This window comes from Anopheles funestus, chromosome 3RL, assembly GCF_943734845.2.
Source record: "Anopheles funestus chromosome 3RL, idAnoFuneDA-416_04, whole genome shotgun sequence".
Taxonomy (NCBI): Eukaryota; Metazoa; Arthropoda; class Insecta; order Diptera; family Culicidae; genus Anopheles; species Anopheles funestus.
The window spans coordinates 32,455,224-32,481,525 of NC_064599.1; the positions used below are offsets into that span (position 1 = coordinate 32,455,224).

Consider the following 26,302-nt stretch of genomic DNA (forward strand, 5'->3'; position numbering starts at 1 on the left):
CTAAAGGCAAACGTTATTTCATTTTGTTTAAAAATGGTTTTAATCCTGTTACTGTTTAGTACTATTATATTAAAACATTTTTCATAAATCTCTCATCTCTTTCAGTTTGTTAAAAATTTTGAAATAGCAGATCGGTCCTGAATATCGTGTTTATTGTGAAAATGTGATTGATACAATTGAGTTCGTCTGCATTTCTCTGATGCGATTTGTTAACGTACGATGGTCTTAACGTATCAAGAGGCGACGTCGGTACCATCGGACCGAAGTAAACATCAATTTACCTAGAGTACTCAAAAACAAAATTCGTGCGTGATGGTGCAAACAATTAAATTAATACTTTTTCTGTATCAAACTTCAACACACGTTACACAAATATATTACTGATTGAACATTTGACATTTTATACAATTATATTATCATTTTTGTCTTGACCTGCAGAAAGTTCTATCGTTTCGAATAATAATAAAAAAACATTAAAAATAACTACTGTCCTTCAGAGTGATGAGCACTGTTAGTCAAAGATTCACATAATTTAAATTCTACAACTACTACAAAGGTAGCTCTTTGTCAATTAAAGCATTAATGTCTGCTCCTTTTAGTTTAGGATTTGTCGAAATGCACTGAAATTTGGAAGAAGAATACTTCAGCCAGGGTGACTTTAGCTTCTTTTCCATCATTTTGGGAACGGACTTGATCACGTTTGCTAACCGCTGTACGATCGGCGACAAGCTCTTAACGCTGTAATGTGTGTAATGTTCCAATGTTTTAGTCCAGATTAAACAACTTTCACCATCGGTAGTAGTTAATGGAAACAGATACAGCGATATGTACAATGCTGCGGCCGCAATCTGTAATGGTAACAACAATTAATCGTATATGTACTATTGGAACATATTTTCCCTTTTCCCGTTACAAATCTTACCTCGGATGGTTTGTAATGCGCTGTGCTGTAATCAACGGTGGCAAGCTCTATAAGATACTTGGCCAGCACGTGATTCACATCCGACGCCTTGGCCGCCTTGGAAAACCGACGCAGAAAATGCGTTGGAAGAGGTTTGCCCAGATTGTAATCCAACGCCTTCACCATCTCTTTTTCCATTTCCAGAATCTGATACTTCTGGTATGTATCGTCGGTGATGAACACAAAGTCGTGAATCTCTGGAGGAAACAGTTCCTCGTATTTGGATGCAATAAACATCGCCGTCACGCCCACCAGCTGTAACTTCTTCTTGGGAGTTGTTTTAACCTTCTGTAAAGGTGCAGAAAAACATTACAAATTAGTTTGGTCGCTAGCTCCTGCCGCAAACAGGCGAAGGATGTTACGCACCTGTAGGTAACGGTCGATAAGCGACACTGTCATGTGGTAAGTGTCGATGTCCAGCTTGAACTGATGATGAACTTCGTTGATCCAATCGATCAGAATCGTACGCATCTTGTGTGAGATCTATTGAAAAGAGGAATGAACCACAGTTTTAGTACGATGCAGCTGGAATTACATTCCCTATACAACTTACTTCCTTATGGCCGTCAAGGAAGTTCTCGCGCAAGGCGTATCCGGTCCTGCTCTCCAGTTGGTTCAAATATTTGTAGATATCGTTCACGTACTCCGACACCAACATCGGATTCCAGCCATCATTCTCATCGATGTTCTCGATGCTTTCCAACAGCTTCTGCGAATGGGTGTCTAGCCTTTCGGTCTTCTGTACAGGTAAAAAAAGGATTCCTTACTCATTAGTCTTCCTTGTCGCTTACACGTAGAAGCTGGGTTCGGTACGTACCTTGGTGGTCGAGATTATTTCATGTTCGTCCGAAGATGATGCGCTGCTGCTGGGAGCGCTTTTTTGCTGAACTTTTCGATTTTGCTTCGCCAATGTCCGCAACGACAGCTGGCTGTCTTCACGCTTTAACGTTACGTGCTTCACCTCGTTGCCTTTGTTCAATTGCACATGCACTTTCACGGCCTCCCCGTTGGTAACAGCTTTCGGTTCTGTTGTAGATTTTATAGATTCTGATCGCGTGATGGGCTTCTTGGGAACCACAACTGCGGCTGTACCATCCGCCTTCCGCCATCGAGTGTCAACGCGGGGCTTGATATTCTTCAGCGTCGGGTTGGCGTTCTTCAAGACGGCTCCCTTTTCTGCACCTTTGCCCACCAAGTCTTGGGATGCGTTGCGCAGCACTTTGTTGCCAAGCTCTCCCAAGACGGGACGCCTTGTGGAGATCATTACTTTTTTCATTCCTCCTTCATTTAGGTTTCCCGCTACTTGGTTCTAAATAGGAAAAGCGCACAATCAATAACGGATACGACAGGACGTCTTGTAAGGAGCATCATCGTATCGGGCTATAATGCACGGAGTGCAAAATGGTTCCGACGGCCATCGATGTTGCCAGTGCTGCGTTAACGCACCAAAGCCAACTCATTTGACCCGAAGTCAATGGCGTCATCAAATCGATGAGCCATTGAGCCAGTTACAAATCTGTCTTACCTCATCAATTCTCATTATGCGGGACATTTTCGACGGGTTTCGGGTTCGTTTTCCTTCGATGTAGAAAATGGCAATAGTTAGCTCAAACAATACAGCACAAAAAGGCGCTACAAATATACACAGCTGTCCCACACGACAACGGCAAGCCGAACTTTACAATCGGCCGGTGACAGCAAAACCGTTTGAATTCGTACGAACTCTCGGAGACGTTGAGCGCTAATGCACGAAAAGGCCTCTTGGTACAACACACACACATACGAACTGTTGTCGACACGAGATTGCGTTTTTCTATGCGTTCTTTGATGACAGCTCTCAGGGGTACTGAACTTTATTTTCAGACAATTCGGACTGATAGTTTTTCATAATAAATAAAATAAATAAAAAAGAACTATAAAAAAGCATAGAATTCGATGTATTGCATTCTATTATTGAGAACATTGTTTTGTCTAAGCATGGAGCCTTTATACTGGGAACCCTACAACTGGGGATTTGCTTGCCATTTTTAGATTTGCCTGCCGTGTATTTTTCCCATATCAGATGTCGTGCATAACTGCAATCATAAATCGAAGTACTGATGTTTCAGTGTTCCAAAGCGGAAATGAAAATTCATATTAGGTAGGTATAGAAAATATTGAAGTTGAAAAACTACCAGTCCAAATTATTTGAAAATAAAGTTCAGTACCCCTGAGAGCTGTCATCAAAGAACGCATAGAGAAACGCAATCTCGTGTCGACAACAGTTCGTATGTGTGTGTGTTGTACCAAGAGGCCTTTTCGTGCATTAGCGCTCAACGTCTCCGAGAGTTCGTACGAATTCAAACGGTTTTGCTGTCACCGGCCGATTGTAAAGTTCGGCTTGCCGTTGGCGTGTGGAACAGCTGTGTATATTTGTAGCGCCTTTTTGTGCTGTATTGTTTGAGCTAACTATTGCCATTTTCTACATCGAAGGAAAACGAATCCGAAACCCGTCGAAAATGTCCCGCATAATGAGAATTGATGAGGTAAGACAGATTTGTAACTGGCTCAATGGCTCATCGATTTGATGACGCCATTGACTTCGGGTCAAATGAGTTGGCTTTGGTACGTTAACGCAGCACTGGCAACATCGATGGCCGTCGGAACCATTTTGCACTCCGTGCATTATAGCCCGATACGATGATGCTCCTTAAAAGACGTCCTGTCGCATCCGTTATTGATTGTGCGCTTTTCTTATTTAGAACCAAGTAGCGGGAAACCTAAATGAAGGAGGAATGAAAAAAGTAATGATCTCCACAAGGCGTCCCGTCTTGGGAGAGCTTGGCAACAAAGTGCTGCGCAACGCATCCCAAGACTTGGTGGGCAAAGGTGCAGAAAAGGGCGCCGTCTTGAAGAACGCCAACCCGACGCTGAAGAATATCAAGCCCCGCGTTGACACTCGATGGCGGAAGGCGGATGGTACAGCCGCAGTTGTCGTTCCCAAGAAGCCCATCACGCGATCAGAATCTATAAAATCTACAACAGAACCGAAAGCTGTTACCAACGGGGAGGCCGTGAAAGTGCATGTGCAATTGAACAAGGGCTACGAGGTGAAACACGTAACGTTAAAGCGTGAAGACAGCCAGCTGTCGTTGCGGACATTGGCGAAGCAAAATCGAAAAGTTCAGCAAAAAAGCGCTCCCAGCAGCAGTGCATCATCTTCGGACGAACATGAAATAATCTCGACCACCAAGGTACGTACCGAACCCAGCTTCTACGTGTAAGCGACAAGGAAGACTAATGAGTAAGGATTCCTTTTTTTTACCTGTACAGAAGACCGAAAGGCTAGACACCCATTCGCAGAAGCTGTTGGAAAGCATCGAGAACATCGATGAGAATGATGGCTGGAATCCGATGTTGGTGTCGGAGTACGTGAACGATATCTACAAATATTTGAACCAACTGGAGAGCAGGACCGGATACGCCTTGCGCGAGAACTTCCTTGACGGCCATAAGGAAGTAAGTTGTATAGGGAATGTAATTCCAGCTGCATCGTACTAAAACTGTGGTTCATTCCTCTTTTCAATAGATCTCACACAAGATGCGTACGATTCTGATCGATTGGATCAACGAAGTTCATCATCAGTTCAAGCTGGACATCGACACTTACCACATGACAGTGTCGCTTATCGACCGTTACCTACAGGTGCGTAACATCCTTCGCCTGTTTGCGGCAGGAGTTAGCGACCAAACTAATTTGTAATGTTTTTCTGCACCTTTACAGAAGGTTAAAACAGTTCCCAAGAAGAAGTTACAGCTGGTGGGCGTGACGGCGATGTTTATTGCATCCAAATACGAGGAACTGTTTCCTCCAGAGATTCACGACTTTGTGTTCATCACCGACGATACGTACCAGAAGTATCAGATTCTGGAAATGGAAAAAGAGATGGTAAAGGCGTTGGATTACAATCTGGGCAAACCTCTTCCAACGCATTTTCTGCGTCGGTTTTCCAAGGCGGCCAAGGCGTCGGATGTGAATCACGTGCTGGCCAAGTATCTTATAGAGCTTGCCACCGTTGATTACAGCACAGCGCATTACAAACCATCCGAGGTAAGATTTGTAACGGGAAAAGGGAAAATATGTTCCAATAGTACATATACGATTAATTGTTGTTACCATTACAGATTGCGGCCGCAGCATTGTACATATCGCTGTATCTGTTTCCATTAACTACTACCGATGGTGAAAGTTGTTTAATCTGGACTAAAACATTGGAACATTACACACATTACAGCGTTAAGAGCTTGTCGCCGATCGTACAGCGGTTAGCAAACGTGATCAAGTCCGTTCCCAAAATGATGGAAAAGAAGCTAAAGTCACCCTGGCTGAAGTATTCGTCCTCAAAGTTCCAAAACATATCTACTCATTCCAAGCTGAAAGGAACGGATATCGAAATGTTAGCGGAGGGTAAGCTTCTTTTATAAGCTTCGCTGCTTTTGGTTAGTGTAATTTTGTGCTTTGTGTTTTTTAATCATGTCTTTTTTTTTAATTGTGTGTAAACGATCTATTAAATGAGCTCCAACAAATGAGTAATCATTATTTTGATTATGATACAATTTTATTTCTAATACATTAAATGGTTGATAAATTGTGAGTCAGATTATCTGATCGTCTTGGAGGACAAATCTTGTACAATAATGTTCAAAATAAAGTTGACTGAGTAGAAATAAGCGAAAGCAAACATTCTGTTTGTCACGTGCAGTTTAAAAAACATGTGTTACTTCTTTTGTAGCATTACTAGCTTTACACTAGCATCCTAAGCTTTCATTTGTTTTAGTTCTTGATTTTATTTACCCGAACGTCCTGTCGTGTGACTAGTGTCGTCTATCACCTTTATCGAAGAATCGACGAAAAATATTTGTTCTTGAATTATTTCCTAATGCTAAGTCTTCGCGTCATACCCTCAGAACGTTCATGTTTATTCTTTTTATTCTAAACTAAACTGTAACCAAACCCTCCAGAGCTAATAATGAGTTTTTTGGCACAAGGTCTACATGCATGTCGTAACTAACAAAAGGTGTATGGAAAGCCACCAGTAACAACGAGTGTTTGCCTTCATCTTTTTTTAAAAGCAAAGAATTTTTTAACACATTTATTTGTATTAATTCTATGCAATATTTTAATCTCAGGCTTGTTTGTCTGGCGCAATTATAAATGCGTGTGCATGCCAATAATTCAGGACTATCTACTGAAATGCGCTTTCCATTGTTCTCTACACATACGGCAACAAAAATCCTTAGCATCTTCCATATGAATGTATATATAAATGTCTTGTACCCACAAGCGCAAGGATCATAGCTAAGAATTTAAAATTAAATGATTTAGCCTAGAAGACAACAATCGAGACAGATCTCTTACAGATGGAAGTTTCCTTAGGTCTATCATACAAAAGACCTGTTCGTATCCAACCTTCTGGCGTATAACTCAAAGTCAATGTCCTAACTTTAGACGACAAAGAAATTATGTTTCGAACGTCATTCAAACATCCTTTTAGATAACGAAAAGTATTGCCACTTTGAGAATGAATGAATGTTGTTAATGACGATACGAATTTCCCATGAATCTCAGGAGCGTTCCTTTCTAGTGGAAGGCATCAGAGATTTAAAAAGACACTAATTCAATCAATATAATGCAAGCGATGCTCTGCATTACTCATGCATTATATGAAAGCAACTTTTTGTTTCCTCACCTAAATATCGCCGCACCCTTAGCGCTAGTGTATTAATTCGTTCAATGAAGCATCCGGAAATAGTGGATACAACGTTTGTCTCCGTGTTCCCCCATTCGACCGTGCGGTGACACTGATCTGTGCGATCTAATGACCGGAAGTATTGAATTAATTTTTAATTCTTTTGAACGATACTTGAAAGTATTGCGTAGTAAAGACTAGAAAACACACATTCAGTTGACAACAATCAGTAATATTCTCTATTGCATACGCTCGAACGCTAGTCCCGGTGATGGTGATCACTGGCTCAAAAAAATCATACGATTACAATGAGTTGCCGCGCATTCGTCACGGTGGAGACAACGGGAACAAAACGAACGGTGGATGATCACCGCACTGCCTAATGGAGAAAGATTTATTTACTTATCAAAGACGTCATTTTATTATGGCTTAATTCACACTCCTCTCATCCGTGGCTTATCCTTTGGCGCGGTGCAGCAGCAGCAGCCTCTGCCCCGCTGGAAATCGTTTCGATTTCAATGATAAGCACGATCAACCGGCAGCCGGCTCCGATTTGTCGTGCGGATGCTGGTGTAGGTTCGAGACGTTGTCTTCCCTCTTTCTGCTGGTAGTGACAAAATGCCGTTCGCGACCGGGCCTATATGTGTATAACGTTGCCGCTCCCATGCACGCTAGTCACCACATCAGCACATAATTAGATCTACATTTTTAAATGAAATAATGACCATAATGGGTGACAGTTTTCATATATATTAACAGTAACAACCATCGAGTGGTGCGTCCCGATTTCAATGGCTGCAATGCAATGGAGTAGGGTCGTAGATGGCGGGAGACAGGCGTGTTGCACCGACCAGATAGCCCATGGGAGCAGTGATAGTCGGCAGAATGAGCCCCGGGTTTTTGTGCTGGGTGAGCGCTTACTTACCGCCGGTTGGGTTTTGATTTCATTGTCACTGATGCTGAAATGAATGATGCTTGACTAACGGGAACACCGTTCGGGGATGGGTCGGTTTACCGTCCGGGGTTGGGGGCTGGTCTGGTGGTCAATTCGGGGGGTGATCGGTTTGCGGATGTATGTACGGCCGCCATGGGTCCGAAGAGAGATAAAAGTAAATCTCGTCCAATGTGATTATCCGATGAGGACGACCATTGGTGCCGGTTGATGGCGGTCGCGCGCTTACTTTACGGGATGTTATTCATTGAAAATGAACGATTTCAACATGTGCTGTACGGGCCCCGTTGTCGTTAATTTCACTTGATTGTGTTGATGAAAATGTCTGCTCGTTGCGACGGAGAACGATAATGATAGGAATGGTTCGGTAGGCTTTTTTTTCGTTGTTGTCCCTTGTTTTGGATGTACTGCTGCAGGCCAATCGTTTGAAATGATTACGAGGACACACATGATATTTGTCTTAAACTGCTCGAATCATTATGTATGGCACGTTCAGTATGAAGCTGTGGAAACTGTTCATATTAAGACTGCAAGTATCTCGTAGTTTCTGACGGATTTTACTTTCAATTAAACGATATTTTTAATATCCTTTTAAATTTCATATACTTAATGGAGTTTTGCTTTTAGAATGTAATTTTCTAGAAGTCTTTGTATGATTTTTGGTAATATGAAAAAAGTATAATAATATAAATTAATTTACAATAAAATAACATCAACTGAGTAATTTAATTAGATTCCTAGTGTACTGCAGCAACTGTTCTTATTGTCTTGGTTTGTGTTTTGAGATTTCATCCGTAATTTAATTTTTTACTGATTCAAAATTAAAATATTTGGTAAAATAGTAAAGTTGTTAAGAGCCAACATTTATTTTGCAAAAACGTATGATAAAAATAAGCACAGAAGTAAAAGATTTTCATTAGAACAACAAGTAATATTACAGTATTTTTTTTACAAAAATGTGTTGAATGAAATTTTATAAAAAATACTTTAGTCCTCTGTTTTATTTAAAGCATTTGTTTTAAATTGAGTTACATAGAAATATTAACTTTGTTAAGTATTAAAAGTGATAATTTTGTTACATTAAAGAGTTTTATTTTAAAGATACTCATTATTATTTAGTCTTTGAGTCGAAGTCTTTGAAATTCGAAATCCATATTTTAATAATCAGCCAAGTTAATCTTCCGGTATCCGATTTCTTTTGCGCATCTAAAACAGAGAAAAATAGGTGAAATGAAAAAGTATAGTAAAGAAAGAAATAATTTCCCTTCATAATTGTAACTCAAAGCACTCGAAAAATAAAAAATTAAAACACACCGATTAAAGCAATGAATTCAAATATTTATATCCCGCAGTGCTTGCGTACTGGCGGCACACGTGACGCTACCCGTGTGCGTTCGTTTAGCCACGCGTTCGTTGGTAGTGGTGCCATCGTTGCTGCGTGCGTGCCGTTTGTGCCGTTCGGCATCAAAAAAACGGGGATCGTCCGGTTCGGCAGCTTTCGGTTCGTTTATTCGTAAACAAACCACCGGCGTGCGTGGATTGTGCCGTGCCGTACTCGCGGAACTCGCGCTCATCGGTGCGGCGTGGTCTCGGTGGGACCACTGGCCATGGTCCCACCGGACCCGCACCAGTCGCGGTTCGATTAATCCCGCCGGGAGGTTGCGTTATTGTGTGCGAAAGAAAAAAAAGCATACTTCACATCCTTTGCTTTTATCGCTTCCTATTCGTTAGTTTTTTAGCACGTAAATGAGTTGTGAAACAAACAGATTGGTGTATTGTTTAGTTTAAAAATTAAAAAAAAACAACAGAGCTTAGTGTTAGAGAATACATATAAGGTTCTGTTTCGGTGTACTATCATTACTACTCACCCCATTGCCGGTTTGCGGTTTTAAAACTGTAGCAAGTGTTTGCGCGACAAATGTGTCGTTGGGAAATTAAATATCCATCCGAGTGCATTTTCCCTTGTCGCTGGGAGCAAGTGTACGGCACCGAAGTGGAATTATCCACAATTAACGTGTGAACCTTTCCTGTGTAGCATTTGGACGAACATGAGGGTCAACATTGTATAGTCGGCTCATGAGCGCACGCGTGCTTATTAATCGATCGAAGCCGATCGTGGATGTGCGAATTCGTACACCGAATGTTCCTCGGGAAATGCTGGAATTAAAAATTGCCGTCATCAAGATTGCCCCACACGGTTGTCTCACCTGCTCCACACACCAAAGGGAAAGGAGGAAAGCCCTCGAAAGGCATGAAGCGGATGTACATCGTTAATTTGGGATATTTTCGACATTCTCAAGAAGAAGCCAACAACAACAACAACAAAAAGGTAATTGTAATTATGTGTATGTGCGTATGCAGGCAAGTTTGTGTGTTTCGGTTTTGTACGGTTGAGGTCTCCGGGTGTATATTTGTTCATCATCTTCTCGTTAATTCTTCTCCCACCCCACCTCAAAAACGCGTAATTATTGTCAATGAGAAAGGGGGTTGGTTGGGATCGAAAAGGGGGTGCGATCCGCGAGGAAAAGGGTGAAGTGACCATGGTACTTTAGGCTTCTGTAAAGCGGGCCAGAAGCGATGCTACAAAACACGATCTGTACAACTAATCATCAAACTGACCGGTTCGGGTAACTAATCGGTGGCTGGAAAAGCTTTGATAGAGCTCATCAAAACTTTAACTCCAAAAAAGCAAAGATCGTGCAAACGGTGTTGGAAAAACTGGTGCGACAAGCCCGACTCGCCCCAATCTGCATATCGATCGTGTTTCGCGAGAGGATGGAATTTCAGACGAAATTCAGCACCACCGAAATGCGATCGAATGCAACATTAACGATGAGGCAAAGAATACTAATGCGCCAAATGAGCGTGCGTTGGGCCTTCTAATCATTTTAATAATTTGTTTTGAACATGGAAAGTAATTATCTGCTCCCTTTTCTGTGCCGTCTGATGAGCTGAGATCGTTGTGGGGTTTTTTTCTTCTTTCTTCTTCTGCTCCATCCCGTCCCGTCCGTACGCTGCTGGCTTTAATAGACACTTTACTGGTCATACAGTTGCCCACACATAGGGCTCCAGCTATTTTTTTTTTTATTTTGGTTCACTCGCTCTCTCCCTTATGTTGTGCCATGGTATGGCTCATGGTGAAGTTGGGCTCACTGTCGGCGATAGCTGCCCGAAATGCACGAAACGAAAACATCTCAATTAAATTTGTACCTCCGAAAAGGATAATTATTAGTAATTATTATTTTTGTATGCTTCTTGCTTTTTTTCTTGTCCGACCAACCAGACATAGTTTCCTTACTAGCGGGGTTTTCCTTCCGAACAGGTTTTTTGGGCCGTATGTTGGAAGAAGATTATTTTCGGAAGATTTTTTATTTGTTGAATTTATCTTCGGTATGTACCGGTTTTTTTGTTATGATCAGCTCATTACACTAGCTTCGTTTGATTTTTCTTGCTTCTCTCGTTGCATTCTAATTGTATCGTTAGCTCATTTTGGGCCAGTTTAACTCTTCAATCATCAACGCAAGGCGTTGATGTTTTAATTGGAATAAGTAACGATCATTGTGGAGTCGATCCCGTAGACTCGTGCCTTAACGCTCGGACTAAAACACCGGACTAAAATCGTGGATCGGATCTTCTTCAAGGTTTCATCCAGGACTTCACTGACTTATCTTCGAGAAATAACATTTTATTGAACTCATTGCATAGTCATGGCTCCGTGCCAGACATTGAATATTTCGTGTAAATGTAAGCAGAAGAAAGTGATTTGATTAAGGCTAAAATTACACGTGGTGTAAAAAGACGTGGTGTCAGAAAATATTATTAGATTTAAGTTATTTCGAAGAGAAGAGTTTACTTATCACATATGGCAAAAGCAATTAATGCATAATTTATTTATCCCATTTATTTATTATTTTATGATTAGAGTGTCCAGGTAAACTGTGTAATATAACATTGAATTACCGACGGTATATTTTCTGTACTTATATCCACCACTTGTTAGTATTGTGCTTAATGAATTAATTTTGAAGAGTCACTCATAAGAATCTTTGGCGAAGAGTCATTCGAATTATGTTTCAGCACTCGAAAGATTCTTTAAGTTAGGATATTTAACAGATCTTTGAAGATTTTGTAAATTATATGAATAAGAATTATATTTAAATTTTTTACTAAAAAAACTAAAGCGAAACGAATTTACCAAATCGAAGGCTAGCAAGTAATTGGAATATCTCTCATTTACATACATCAGACATTCAATAATCTTCATTGATTGATGAATCTTCAAATATCAATTAATACAGAAAAAACTTTCATGAAGCTTGAATAAATATTGCATCTTTGAAGATTTATGGTAAAAAATCGGAATTGTTCATTCGGTTCTTGCAAATGTCTGAATCTAAATCAAGTTCATCAAACATTATTCACTACCATCGCATTACAGCACACGGCAGGACCGGGTTCAAATCTCATCCGGACCGTCCACCCGAAGCAAGGACTGTCTATCCGGCTACGTGATAAAATAAGTCTAGTAAGCCAGAAATGGCCAGCGTGACCTGTAAGGTCGTTAAAAGCCAAGAAGGAGGACAAAGTTAGACACATTTATGGATTCTTTAATTGAACTGAAATGTTTTGATCTGGAATGCTCCCACTTAATGTAATTTTTTCAAAGATAAATCGAACCTATTCAAAGCTTTTTCAAATCGTACAATGGCAAAATTCTGCAATTCCTTGAAGTTCCAGAAAGTGCGAAGGATTCCGCAACTACCTTAACGATTTATAATCAATACATGGGACCGTGGTAAAATTGAAACCATTTCTGGAAATTTTTAAGTTGAACTGGAATATCTACAGAAAGCTCTTAGCATAATTTCCTCTGTGTAAAAACATGTAATCGTTCTTAGTTTAATTGTTTCCTTCAGTATATCTTCAGATATTATTAGACTATACACTGTACTTTCCCCCCCAAACTACAGTACGATTGACTCAAGTATATCTTGAAGTAAAGTCTAACACCCAGAGATAGCGAGTGAGTAGTAGATTAAATTCTATTCAAATAAGTAAGAGAATTCCTCTAGACATCCTGTGCACATAACGATCGCGTATTGTATGTACCGTCGATCGTTTTATAGCACTCTCCGTTTGCATTTATGAACCAGTTCCTGCTCAATAAAGATCATGTTAGCATCACGCTTGAAGGCGAGATACAAAATTATTCCTGACATGGCCAGCCGGGCTCGCACAAAAGCCAACACTAGCACTGGAAATCCCTTTTGCTGCATCTGCTCTAGCGGGAAAATTTTTGCATTGAACTCTATTAATTGGTGGTACTACGGTGGTACCCCTTTTAGATGCAGCTTAAGGCTGCAAGCATGACTTGGCTGAAATCGATGATCCATCGAACAGGTCGTCACACATTACACCGACCCGCTCCGATCATTCGTCCATCCGTTCAATGTCCGCTTCTTTTGCCCGGCTGTTTGATCTTCAATCTCTGAGGAGTCAGCTGCAAAGCAGAACTGAATGTATACGAAAAAAAAACGTAAGATACACAAAGAATGCTCTTCTAGCATCGATCGATATTTCCTGCCAACTCTTCCCGAGCGAAACTTCCGCCCGTCAATTGCGCCCAGGGTGTTGTATGTGTGTGCTTTATTGTGCAGTTGTGTGATTATGGCCAAGGCGTGTGCATGCCAGCTCGAAGTGCAATTCGATGAAAGGGTTTGCACACAATCCATCGACCACACCGCTGTAGTGTCCCGGTGCCATCGAGTGTTTCGAGCCCCCCCCCCCCCATCCCTTTGGGGGGGCTTAGAGCCGTTGCACTGCTTCGCGCTCGACCGGTAATTATATATTTTGAGGCAAGCAAAACAATTTTCAATAAATAATAATGCTTATACGATCGAGGGAACCAATAATGAGTTTGCACCGCCAGAGTTCGCCTCCGGGTGCATACGGTCGTCGGTGATGTTCGACGCGGGAATGGAAACCACGGTAAACCATGGTCCGTTCTAAAAAAAGGCCCCTTCTGCCCAAAACCGGGTAAGAGTGCGAATGAGATCAACCGCCAAGTGGTCCAAAGGGAAGAATTATACCCGCTCTTTAACGTGTTCGCAACCCCTTTTGCGCAGGGAAAAGGTTCCTAAGTGTGTTGCGCGAAACAAATTAACATTCCGAATATGAATTAAAAATGCAAACGAGCTTTACCAATCGGTGATCAGTTCCATCGTTCCACGGTGGTGCATTACTTAGCCGATTTCCCAATGAGACAGCATCCTCCATTCCATTCGGCATAGAGGTTGCGGAGGTGAGAATTATATAGCACATGAGTTAAGCCACGTCAATTACACCGAGAACACCAACTCCGTGGTCCGTGTGCTCTTTCTTTGTGCTAGTCAGATGGGCGTTTTTTTCTCCTTCCCGAGCAGAACTGATCACAAGTGGTAATCGTCCGTTACCCGTGAGAAGACGTTTGACAATTAAAAACGAAAAGCCCTTTTCCACCGGCGGCGAGAGGTGTAAGAGGCGAAGGCGAAGAACATAAATGAAATTCAAACATAAAATATGACGCCCAAGTAATGATGCTTGCACATGGAGAACGTATCCGTGTGCAGTGTGGTAGAAGGGTGCAAAAAAATAAAGAAGGGAACGAAAGCGTAAAGAGAAGGGACCGGTAAGGTAAAGCGGCTCTGGTCACTTTGCCTTCGGGATGTGATCTTGCCCGGTCTTTGACTTTCCGGAGGCTTAAGATGTGGTTCAGTTTTTTTTTTATTATTTTCCCTTACTGTCGTCTTGTGGTTCACCGTAGGACTGATCTTTGATCTGGACGCGTTCGGGAAATCTCACCGAATCGTTTGTTCCTTTGTGTGTACGCGTCTGCTCTACTGCACTCGCGGGTTCGCAAGTTCTTGGGCAGGAACAGTCATTTCAACAGTCGGCTTCACCCTTCAGCTCAACAGTCCAGCATCTTCCCATACAACTGGGCGAATGTGAACGCGTGAATTAATTATATCATTTCGATGCTGTAAAAAAGCGATCATCACTCCCGGCCCCCTTTTTCAACCCGCTTTGTTTGGATCCCGTTCTCTCCTTTAGCTTCCACCCCTTTTTCCAGCCAGCAACTCTTGACCTATTGCAGTAGATACGGTACGATATCATCCGCCCTTCGATGTTTGTGTGACGTGTCGAGAAAAGGGGGGCTTTTCTTGTTTTTTTTTTTCGGCAAGCTCGTTATGTGCTCGGTTGCGCACGCAAAAGTGTGGATCCCTTGCGCATAAGGTGCGGAAAAAGAATGGATAAAATAACAAAAAAAAAAAAATATGTGAAATACGAATACGAAAGAGGAAACGAGATGTTCGACCCGCAAAACGGGGTGGAGATCATTTGGTGGCTAATGGACAGCCCCCGATCGGTACTCTGTCGAATTCGACGTTACTCCTTTTGCGTGCCGCTCCACATATCGGGCCGGAAAAATGATGTAGCACGAAGAGGACATCTTGGAGGCGCGCGTGCGCGCGCGACCACTCGCTGGCAGCCCTACTTTTGTTTGTGTGTATCGGTGTGGGTTGCTCTTTTTTTTGTTGATTCTGTGTGTTTTGTTGCGTATCGCTGAAAAGCGCGCAATTTTAACGCGCCTTTGTGTGTGTTTTTTGTTGTTGCTCCATTTTGGTTTATGGTTGCAGCTTGCCGCAGCATGCCGATGCAGTGTCTTTTGCTGGGTTTTCCAGGCCAGGCAGCGCCGGCAACATCCTTCGACGGGTCGACTTGCCGATACGATCATGATCCGTGCGCCCCCAGGAGCCCAGCTCATGCCAAGCGGGCTTTGTTTTTGGTGTTTAATTGATCCTCGCGCCTGAACTTTTGAGCCACTAAAGTTCTTTGTTTCGGTCGCTTTTCGTCGTGGCTGTTGAAGGGCAATCGAGTGATTTTTTTATTTGTTTTTAAAAGAAATTATTTTAGAGTTAAATCAAGGTATATTAACAAACTATCAATGTAGTATATGCGTTATGCTACAAATTTTAAGATTTAATTGGTTTTTATATTCTATTTGGCACTTAAAACTGACAAAGAAATATTTCTTATTGCTACTTAGATTTCTGATATTTAGTTTAACGGGAGTTGCACTCTCAAAATAATAAAAACAGAATTTTTTTACGAGAAAACTAGCTTAAATGCTAAGAGTATCTTCTTCTTCTTGGCTTAACGACCTTACAGGTTACGTCGGCCATTTCTGGCTTACTAGACTTATTTTATAACGTAGCCGGATAGTCAGTCCTTGCTACGGGGGAACGGTCCGGATGGGATTTGAACCCGGTCCGGCCGTGTGGACTGGCGCCGTTTATCACATGCACCACCGGACCGCCCGTCGGCTAAGAGTATAAACCTATTATTAAAAAACACACAAGGACAAATTATTATTGCTCTTTCTTTAGAGTGCTTTAAAATCTTTGTATTTTGCGTTAAATATATTCCGGTTGCACAAAATATTATTTGTTTACAGCACACAATAAAAATTTAAGAAATTTCTTTTTGAAACGTATCTTCACAAGCAGAACTGACTACGTGGACAGAATCCATAACTTACCAGTAAAGAGCGGTCTAAAAAGCCAACCGTACTGAAAGAATAGAGTTGAGAATAAAAAAAATAAAAAAAAAATATTATATATTAAACTGAGTTCTGCAAAACTCAGTCAGTTTCCCAATGACTGTTAAAACCAACTTAGATGACCACGTTGTCGTAGTTAGGCAGGAAATTCTGCCGCAACCGTTGACAATGCGAATAGATGGTGATATTAACGTTTTTTTTCTTTTTGATTATGTTCCTGTTTCCCGCCAACAAACGATGCGAGTACACCGAAAGTACACCATCTTGCCGAATGTGTCGAATTTGTGCCGGAGCATAGTTTGTTTCCTTGTTGTTTTTTTAAACTCACTATATCCACGCTAAAAGTCCAAACAGTATCAGTACAAGGAACCTCCGTTTCTACCGACGGTTGGAAGCATTTTTTTTATTTATCCGTAGGTATTTATGTTTTCCAATGTTCGCTCGAATCGCTTTTCCCACTCATTCCCGAAACAAAACCAGCCACAAGCAAGCAAACTTAAACAACTAAAAAAATGAGAAAGATCGAAATGAAAATTGTACAGAACGTAACCAAAGCAAAGACCAACGCGCTCGTGTCGTTTGGCGGCTTTTGTTGACCCGGTGCATATTTTATGTGTGCGTTTAAAATAATAAATATTGGAATCATCATTATCTCCCGATCGTGATCATGATTGGCCGGGTAAACTCGCCCGAATCAGAGCTCGCCCTCTACTTAACCAGACGGGGCCGCGCACACACACGCGCGCGCGCTCGGCTATATGTGTTTTTATTGTTTGAAATTATTTATGCAGATACACAACGGCAACAACACGGCACGACGCACGGCTCAAAGGGGAAAAGAGTAAGAGCAGGAGGTGTCGTTCTCGAGATGACGAAGACACGCCGAAACCATCCCAGCAAAGCCCGGCCAGCCAGCCAGTCGGCCCGCTAACCCTCGCAGTGGGTGGGTGGGAGGCTTATCGGTTTGCCTTGGGCACTGTTGGGTGTGAAATGAAAAAAAAAACAAATGGTCTCTCTAAAGGCCGGGTTAGCATTTCTTCCTTCCGCGTCCGTTTACCGATGTCCGGTTTGGACGATCGAGATGGGGCCTCGTTGCTTTTTTTTTCGTTGCATCCACTCATTCGCTTCCATCTCCTAACTTTAAAACATGGCTCAAGAATGCTTCCATTCATACGATCGGCAGATTTGTTTGTTTGCTTTGGTGTGCTAGTCGATTTAGAACGAGATTCGGACAAACGACAGCGCGTTAAACATGAAGATGTCATAGAAGAAGAAGAGAAAGGAAAATGGAAGGAAAAAAAAAGCAAAATGATCTTCACCGACACACACACACGATCGTGTGACGTGTGGGGCAAGGGGGGATAGTGAAAAGATGTTTGAAAAACACATCCAATCGAATTGAATCATCGGTTCGGTTTCGAAGCGGACGGATTTTCATTTGATCGTTTGTAAAACATTAGGAAATTCAAAACTCACTCATGATCATGTTATGGATGGGGAATGAGTACTTTACCGTTGGTTTAGCTGGAAAAGCTGGATCTTTACCCGTTCGGTCTTAACGAGTAACGACCCCCATGACGAGACTCACACTCGCACTGAAGGGGAAAACTACATTAATAGGTGGTTTTACTCGATCGGTTCGATTAATACTTTTCCATCCGCTGGCAATGCGTTTCGATTGCAGGATTTTGTGTGTGTGTGTGCAGCTCTTGGGCTCTCGATTGCAGCTCTTGGACGTGATTTATCGTGAGACGTCGCTAGCTGGGGTGCGATTCTTGTCCAGTGGGTGGCAATCGTGATGACTCATTGGAGACTGATTTCGATAAGCTGTAACGGGTCGAACGACGGTTGTCGATTAGTTAATCCATACAAGTGGTTAACTGTGGAATTTAATATCAAATCCAAGTTGAGAATTTGGGATTATTTAAAAATAAAAATTGATATGCAATTGTTGCACGTTATTTATCTCGATTTTTTAAAACCTTCCATAACGAGTTTTGGTGATAAAATCCGGGGTCAAGCTACACACAAGCATTTTATGCAGTCATTGAGTTAAGTATGCAAATGTCATAGTGCATTATAATCATATTTTTAATACTCAAGAAATCTTTTGAATGAGCCAAAGTGTACGATTTTGCGTTGTCATGATAAGCAATGATATGCTGTTTTGTTTTGTATGTTTAGGTGTTATTTTTAAATTAGTTTTTGATACAAGCAAACAACAAAAAAGATACGTGGTAAACAGTAAGCAAAGCTTCCACAAAGCATTTTTTTGTGATTCGTGCGCAAACAGCTTTGGTTGGAAAGGGTTCGTCTCTTACCGTCTTTACGGTTAATTGCAGTCTTTTTTCATATGTGATTTTTTTTTTCATGATTAACCTCTATTAATGATTTTATTAACGTACTGAGAAGTATCCTTAAACCGTAGAAAAATCATTTATATTTTAGCGCTTTGGTTGCACAGGGTTCGTCTCTTATTAGCCGTACAGCTAATTGTAGTCTTTTGAAATTAATTTGTCAAATGCATTTATACAGAATTTACCAGGAGCAAAGAGTTGTTTGTTATTTTATTAAAAGGTTATTTTTATTTCATTTAATTTTATTGATGTATTTAGATGAGAATTTAATTATTTTTTCACTTAACCTGTGCTGCAGAGTAGCTTGTGAAAAATATCAATTTTATAATAGGAACACAATATAAAAAACTATATGTAAATATACAAATAAAATCTCATATTTTTTAACAAACTCGTTTTGAAATACGAATAATTCATATGCAAAATTAGTACCATTGCCATTTTTACTGTAATTAGTACCATTGCGACAAAGCATGAGCCAATGCTATCGGGATAATTCCGACGGGTCGCAACTCGCACATATCGTTCGCTCGCTCGCGCTCTGTAACGATCATAAATTGTGCCATTGTTGCGCATTTAGCGATGACGATACCAATTTTGATCTTTCATCGTAAACCGTTAGCGCAAGGGCTATGCGCAGGGTTTGCTCGAGCGAAAATCAGAAAACTATGCAACGCACCAAGTGCACCACGCAGACCAAGATTGTGAACATTTCCTTTGCTCTTCGTGGGAAGAAGGGGACAACAACCCGATGCTGGTAGGCATCGGTAACGGGCCCAATTATCATTGTCAATCTGTGCGCCTCGTTAATGTGGCTTTCATGCGCATTTGATGCGCACGGACGCAAACTCTAAACGCATTCGACAGTTCGGAAAGAAGACGATCGGAAAAAAATGGGAAGAGCGAGAGCATTTTTGCTTTTGATTTAGTTTAGAATTCAATTGAAGATAATTTGAACGCATTTATGCACTTTGTGCGTACCGTCGTACTTACAGTTTAACCGTATAATCTTCTGTCCGGTTATCGTTTAGCCTGATTCCGTCCGGTTCGATGTGGGTTAATCGAGGGAAAATAAATCCACTTTAATCGCAATGAATCGCGAACGAAAAATGAATTGCATTTACTACATTCTGCTTGTCCAAATGATCGATATAGGAACGTACATAAATCGATACAAATTATAATTTCATTAATTAGTTTCATTTTATTTAAGTTAATAACCTTTCTACAATCGTTTGTTCATTTGCACCGTACTTCCTTCATGTTTCCTGCCAGCGCACTTAAATTAATTGAAGCATAGTATGGGCAAAGGCATTTAAACATATGGTCCGATTTGGTACCTGTATTGGTAGAGAAAGGAAAATGCAGTGTGAACCAAAAGTAAAAGAAAAAGTATTAAACAAAAAAAATGTTGCTTCCCATACGTGGCCATGCGTGTGTCAGTGTCTGTAGTTTCCGTGTGTGTATGTGTGCTTAGAAACATTTTTCTATTTCTCTATCATTTAATTTCCGTTCCGCGGCAGAAGAGAAAAAAAAACAACAACCAGTGTCTTGTGTGCCATTATTATTAAATTAAGCATTATTTTTCTCTCTCCCCCCCCCAAACCCCTCACAAAACTACCCGGCAAAGCGCTATTCAAATTAAATGAAAATTACAGAATAATTACATCAATGATTTTTCGTGCTGAAAATAATTGCTGATAATCAGCTTACATTGTTTAGTGGAAACGAACTATGGAAAAATAAAAACCCCGTACCTCGAACACGCGGGGTACGCAACAACAACAACAACCCAATGTCCGTCACAGGGTGAGGCGGGAAGGTTACAGTGTAGCCACAGACCAATTCCAATGGTTGCGCTTTCCAGAATTGGCGTTTTTGGTCAGTGCAGGCGCAAAAAGGGCGAATAAAATTCATAATAAATCATAATTGAAGGTGACATTCCGGGCAGTCCGAGAGCTGAAAGCGGGTGCACACCTCTCTCCCGTTCACTCCCGTTAACCCCGTCGGCTCACGGAAGGTGACAGGGTTGGAAAGTTTTTTTTTGACAATAGGTACATACGATGTTGGGGAAGCCTTTGGTGGAGTGTGCGATGGGTGGGAAGGGAGCTAATTTGATGGCAATTACAATCATATCATTAGAAGCACAGTGCCGGTAAGTGAGTGAAGTGAGCAACACGGGTGAGATTTAATGTTTTGAAAGCCTCATCTTGTCTGCGCTGTGTACGGAGGCGAACCGGGATGGACGCTGGCACACGGAAACCATCCACCATAGTTGCGGTTGCTCAACTTTTGATCACCTCGACACAATTATAAACGCTTGGGACTGTTGTCGTTTTAGTCTAAAAAAAATCGTTGGACTGGTTAGAAGGTGTGAAAAGTCAATTAAGGCCACTGACAGAGGGAAAATAGTTTTTTTCTCCCTACATTTTTTTTAAAAGGCATATGTTGATATTTTGTGGTATTCACACAGAAAATGTTCTTAAATACTTTGAAGCTCTAATTCTAAAACATCATATTTTTTTAAATGATATTTTGTTTATGATAATATTTTGGCTAATGGCTAAATGGCTAAATAAATAATGTTTTGATTTCAACAACAAAAAATGCTTTACACGATCACTTCATGATCAAACTATAAACAAAAATAATAAATAGAAAAAATGTGCTCTAATTTTCTAATTATTTCAAATAAATCATAATAAATCATACATATGACTGTTAAATTCGTTTTAGCTGCTACTGTCCCAGCGTAAATCTAGCGTACTCTCCCTAGTGCTCGTCACAAAACTGTATCCCATAATTGGTTGCATTATTTTACGCTTGTGTGATGATGATGATTACACGTGTACACATCGGCTTCGGCTACCGGGGGCAAGGCGCTGTACACGTGCGTATGCATAATAAGCAAAAAAACGCAACAAAGTTCCCACAACAAAGCTGCGACATGTTCGCATTACACAAACACGAACAGCAACAGCAACAGCAAAAAAAACATCTGTATGTATGCATATAAATTGCAATAGTAGTTCTAATCGTTGTTAAATGTTTCTTGAGACGTACAACATAAAATAAACCACGAAAGTGTACGGAAGCGTTGTACAGAAATCTCAAAGGTTTCTTCCCCCCGCCTTCTCGGTGCTTCACTAACAGGCGTAATGGTTGTTAAACGGGAAACAATATGTAAGTGGTATCCGTGCACAATAGTCCGCTTGTCCGCGCGTACGTCTACATACGTCTACAAAATATGTAGAGCATTAAATTAAGCTTCCGTCCTTCTTTGCTCGGAGTTGATGCGACACAAAATGCAAATGAATATAATTGCTATTCTTCGTACGAATGCGAGAATTTCGTGTCCCAACAATCATCATTGCTTCATCTTGTCCGTCTTTGCTTGACACCAGAGCGTCTTTCGTTCGCAAATGGAAACACACATTGCCGTCAGCGCGAACCGTGCGCACATATACGTACATCCGTGACGGTGTCATACGGGATGAATTTAATTAAAAGTGACCATTAATATAATTGTTCGTCACCGTCACCGGTCACACAAGATCGGCGATCGCGCAACCCCACAGAACCAACCACAATGATCGTTGGGAAACAATATATACGTATCTGAAGCAAATGGAAGAAAGAAAAGAACGAAACACACATAAAAGAGCATTGCTTTTTCGCGGGTGCGCGCGTTGTTTTGTTTGTAGCCCTAGCTACATGCATGTGTTGAACATCATCAGCATAACAAAGCAGAGCGAACACAACCCCAATGTCGTATGGTACGAGGGAGGTTTTACTGTTCCACCCCATCCGAGGGGTGGATGGAGAGGAAAGGGGTGCGGAATGAGGTCTCGGGTCTGTGGGGGCAACTCGTTAATATTCAAATCTTGACAATTATAAACGGTTCACCAGAGAGCGGGTTGCTTGCGGCCACGTTGCGGCTGTTAACAATCGACAGTTTTAATTTAACCACTAAATAATGGAAGCGCACTGACGCTGGAGACCATTTTCGAATGCGATTGGGTCACAATCGCCATTGGTATGTAGCGTTGATGGTTTTTCTGGATGTGTGTGTGTGTGTGGAGTATGTTTGGGGTGATCATTTTGCGCGGTTTGCCATGTATTGCACGGTAACGCACCGGTAGGCGAATGAATGCGATTAGTTTTCGTGGGAATTTTAAGTTGACCGAAATCATCAGTCACTCGTTTTGGGGTCAAATAGAGGCAAATGGATTAATAAAGAAGAATTTCCACTGCAAGTTGGAAAATAGTTTCGACTGTTTTTTAAACAGAGAAAATGTTTTATTTTGTGTCTTATTTGTTAAAAATAATATTTTAAATTTATTTATATATATTTTTTTGTACAAAACAAGATTTAGTGTTTAGCTCAATTTACTTATGAAGTACTGATGAAAATATGTATAGTTCAAAGATAGTTCGGTTGTCCCATTGTAGATGATTTTTCAGTTCTAGTGGCTAGGTTTGTACTGTTACTGGATTCTATTCAAGTTGATTTAGACTATGCTCGAATTGATATAGAAGATATTCTAGATGATCTAGAAGTTCTCTTTATGAGAATTAGATCCTCGTTGGATTATTTGTATCTCCTCAAAGCACTTCAGTTCAACTTGAAAAGTATCTAGAAATGTATCCAAAGTTTAATTTCCTTTTAACAAGAATGTACATTACAAATTTCATTGATAAGTGAAATAAAAGCGATTCCTAAGTTGGTGGTAAATAAGCTTATTTTCATACATACCTCATCGGTACCAAATCTCAACTCAAGTTCCCACCTACGCTGGAATTACTTTCCCAGCTTTACGTGTAAATAAAATAGAAATGAAGACTAAGATCTACTACAATGGGTACATTGATACAAACGTAATTGAATATAAACTGAGTCATTAAATATAAAATGTCCTCTAGGAAACAAAGCCCAAAGTAAGACACATATTAGTATACCACGCCAGGTTTTAAAGGGCCACCATAGCCACTAGACGCAAGAAGTCCAAGGGCTTGTCGCAGTGCGCTTGCGTTTCTCTAATGTTGGAAAAATAAAGCGAAAAATAAACATGAACATGATCATGCTTCCCCAACAGTTTCCTTCAGTGTTTTCCTCATTTGCTGGTAACGCAAAACCCTTATATTGTTACTTATTATTTTTGCCCATCGACTCCCTGGCCCCCAAATCAGGTCCCGAGTGCATTTGAACTGCAAGATGCATTTTGCCGGTTGTGTGTGTATTTTGTTTCGTTTGTTCTCTCTCTCCGTGTCGCCATACGTGAAGCACAGTCGGTACTCCGAACGATTATAATGAACTTCATTAGGTATTTTCTGTATTCATAATTCATCTGCCTTTAATCTGATAATAAAACAGATTTTCATTGTCTTTCTGGCGGGTCTCTTGTCCAGAGACGGAGGGGAGAGTTAGCATGGTACAAGCGGGAATGAAACTGAGGATCACTGGATGCTTCGCTTCGCTGGTATGGTAGTTCATCCCGAGTCGGTGCAAACCGGTTGAAAACGGTGGAGTGCAGCACCGTGGCTCAAGAGCACCACAGGAGGTAGACCATAAGTCTAGCGAAAACCGTACCGTTTCGTCTTGCGGTTTTTTTTTGCGAATCTGCTGGCCGTACGCTCGCACAAAACCCTGATCGCTTTGTGATCCGAGTCGAAAATTTCGCTTCTTCACCCAAACCAACACCTGGAGGGCCCTGGGTCTGGGCCCTCTGGTGGCCCCCGGTAAGGTGAAAACGTGAAGAAAGATTCTTCTCGCACCTTTAGTCAGCATGACCCTCGTGCGGGAGGCACTCGACACCGGGCAGCAGAAGTGCCCTTGCTGCATTATCTTTCAAGTCGACGGTTCTTCTTTCACACTGCTTCTACTGTGGGCCCTGCATCCACGGCTAGATCATGAGAGTGGACGACACCGTGCCGATACCTTCCGCGGTTACATTCTTCGCATTGGGGTGGCAAACGGCAATAGTGGATGCATTTCGCGGTTGCAACCCGACCCCACCACCACCCATACCCTCAATACCATCGGCATCGGATCGGCATAGAGATCATCATGCTGCACCGATGATGCTCTACGATTCAAAGTGCGGAAAAGGAAAATGATATTAAAATGAGGTGAGAAAGAATTAATGATGTTACCTTGATTCTTGCCCTCCTTGGTGCTACTTCTTACTGCGGCTGGTGGTTCCCTGTTTTCTTGTTTGCCAATACATAAACCAATCGACGACGCGCATTAAGTGCATGTGTCCAAGAGTGTGAGCATGTGAACGAGTGTGAGGGTTCCGATTGCAACGAGTTTTACTAGCGAGAATGTCGTTATGCAGGCGTCTTCTTCAAACACTCCATATATGTGTATCCCCGGTTTGCCAGGCCCTCCTCGCCTCCAATCTCGAACACGGCGAAAGTTATTAAATTTTCATAAATATGCCAAAAGCGTGGAATTCATAAGCGAAAAAATCGCGCGGTACCATTTGTGGTCCACGTTTGCTGCTTTTTTTTAGCCAGTAATCTGTGGGGAGGTCTCTGGTTAATCGATTTCGTAGAATCCACAATTTGTGGCTTACATTTCTGTGCTTTATTTCCATTGTTGCCCAGTGCTGGGCTGAGTGAAGGGTTAAGGTGTAGGATACACACACATAAGGCATAAAATCATCCCCAATCGCCACATAATGGTCGCCCCAAGGTTTGGTATGCCGGTGTAAAAGGGTTGCATTTGTTTTCTTCTCTCCCCCAAGAGCTTTAGCCCATTTTTTCCTGGAATGGGTTGAAACCGTGTAAATGGGCACCCGATCTTTGTCACCATATTGGCGGGAAAGCATTTAAAAAAGCATTGTTAGTTTTAAGAGTTTGAACCGATCCGTTGAAGCATGCTTGTGAGGGCGGTTAAGCAATTGTGTGTGCCGATAGCTTCTCTGGGGCAGAAGCTGTGACGTGGTGGTGGTGCTACATAAATCCATTTAAGGAAATTACATCGGATCGTACATTCGCTGCATTTAGTTAAACAATGGCAACGTGGGGTCAGTTGTGCGAAGCACAATGGTGAATATTAATGCATATGGCGTATGGGCATCGTGTGGAGCGTTTGCTTAGATGCCGAGTGATAATTAAATGGTGTTTCATAAATTACGTGTAGTTTGCAAAACAGCGCGAAGAATGTCAAGATGCATCTCTGCATGCAAGGAATGCAAGACAGTGTATTGTATTGATTATTAATGTGTATAGTGAGTAATTTGTTATTTATAACATCCAAAACTAATAAATCGTCATCGATTGTACAGAAATGTTTTAACTTTTATGTTAAACCTAATTCAGTAGTTTGTTTTGCAGGCATTGATCAAGGCTTTTTACATTAAACTCTTGCCAAAAACTATAAAATATAATGGGTCTTTTTAAGAAAATAAATAAAATAAACAACCATAAAATGAATTACTGCACTGCGTGTGTATGCCATAGCTAGAAAGTCAATCGTGCCTTTTGATGATCATTTTAGATTAGTTTTCTTGCAAAAAAAAATTATTTTAATTTAGATTTTAATTTAGACTCTTTAGATTAAATTTAGAGTAAGAATTGATCTTAGTTTTGGATTTTAAATATGATCACAATATTTTAAAGTACGTAATAAATTGAATCGTTACTAATTGTTCCTTCATTTCGCTCATTGAAGTCTCTTTCGTTCGCAATTATTATAAA

The 26,302-nt window shown here is 41.1% G+C and overlaps 2 protein-coding genes and 1 long non-coding RNA gene across 3 annotated transcripts in view; 2 read left to right on the top strand and 1 right to left on the bottom strand.

Moving 5' to 3' along the window:
* Window positions 1-134: 134 nt before the first annotated feature.
* LOC125770961 (G2/mitotic-specific cyclin-B-like) lies at window positions 135-2,671 on the bottom strand. The gene is made up of 6 exons (XM_049441094.1): window positions 2,487-2,671; window positions 1,779-2,270; window positions 1,515-1,700; window positions 1,328-1,444; window positions 923-1,249; window positions 135-848 (listed from the first exon to the last, which is right to left on the bottom strand). The coding sequence occupies exons 1-6, from the start codon at window positions 2,511-2,513 to the stop codon at window positions 549-551; spliced, it is 1,449 nt and encodes a 482-aa protein (XP_049297051.1). The 5' UTR covers window positions 2,514-2,671; the 3' UTR covers window positions 135-548.
* Window positions 2,672-3,247: 576 nt separating this feature from the next.
* LOC125770960 (G2/mitotic-specific cyclin-B-like) lies at window positions 3,248-5,540 on the top strand. The gene is made up of 6 exons (XM_049441093.1): window positions 3,248-3,486; window positions 3,703-4,194; window positions 4,274-4,459; window positions 4,530-4,646; window positions 4,725-5,051; window positions 5,126-5,540. Exons 1-6 carry the CDS (start codon window positions 3,460-3,462, stop codon window positions 5,423-5,425), a joined length of 1,449 nt encoding a protein of 482 aa, XP_049297050.1. The 5' UTR covers window positions 3,248-3,459; the 3' UTR covers window positions 5,426-5,540.
* Window positions 5,541-9,080: 3,540 nt separating this feature from the next.
* The window catches only part of LOC125771045 (uncharacterized), a 35,716-nt gene continuing 18,494 nt past the window's right edge, over window positions 9,081-26,302 (top strand). Inside the window, exon 1 of the long non-coding RNA XR_007419267.1 lies at window positions 9,081-9,971. This is a non-coding gene — a long non-coding RNA (uncharacterized LOC125771045). The remainder of the gene's footprint in view (window positions 9,972-26,302) is intronic.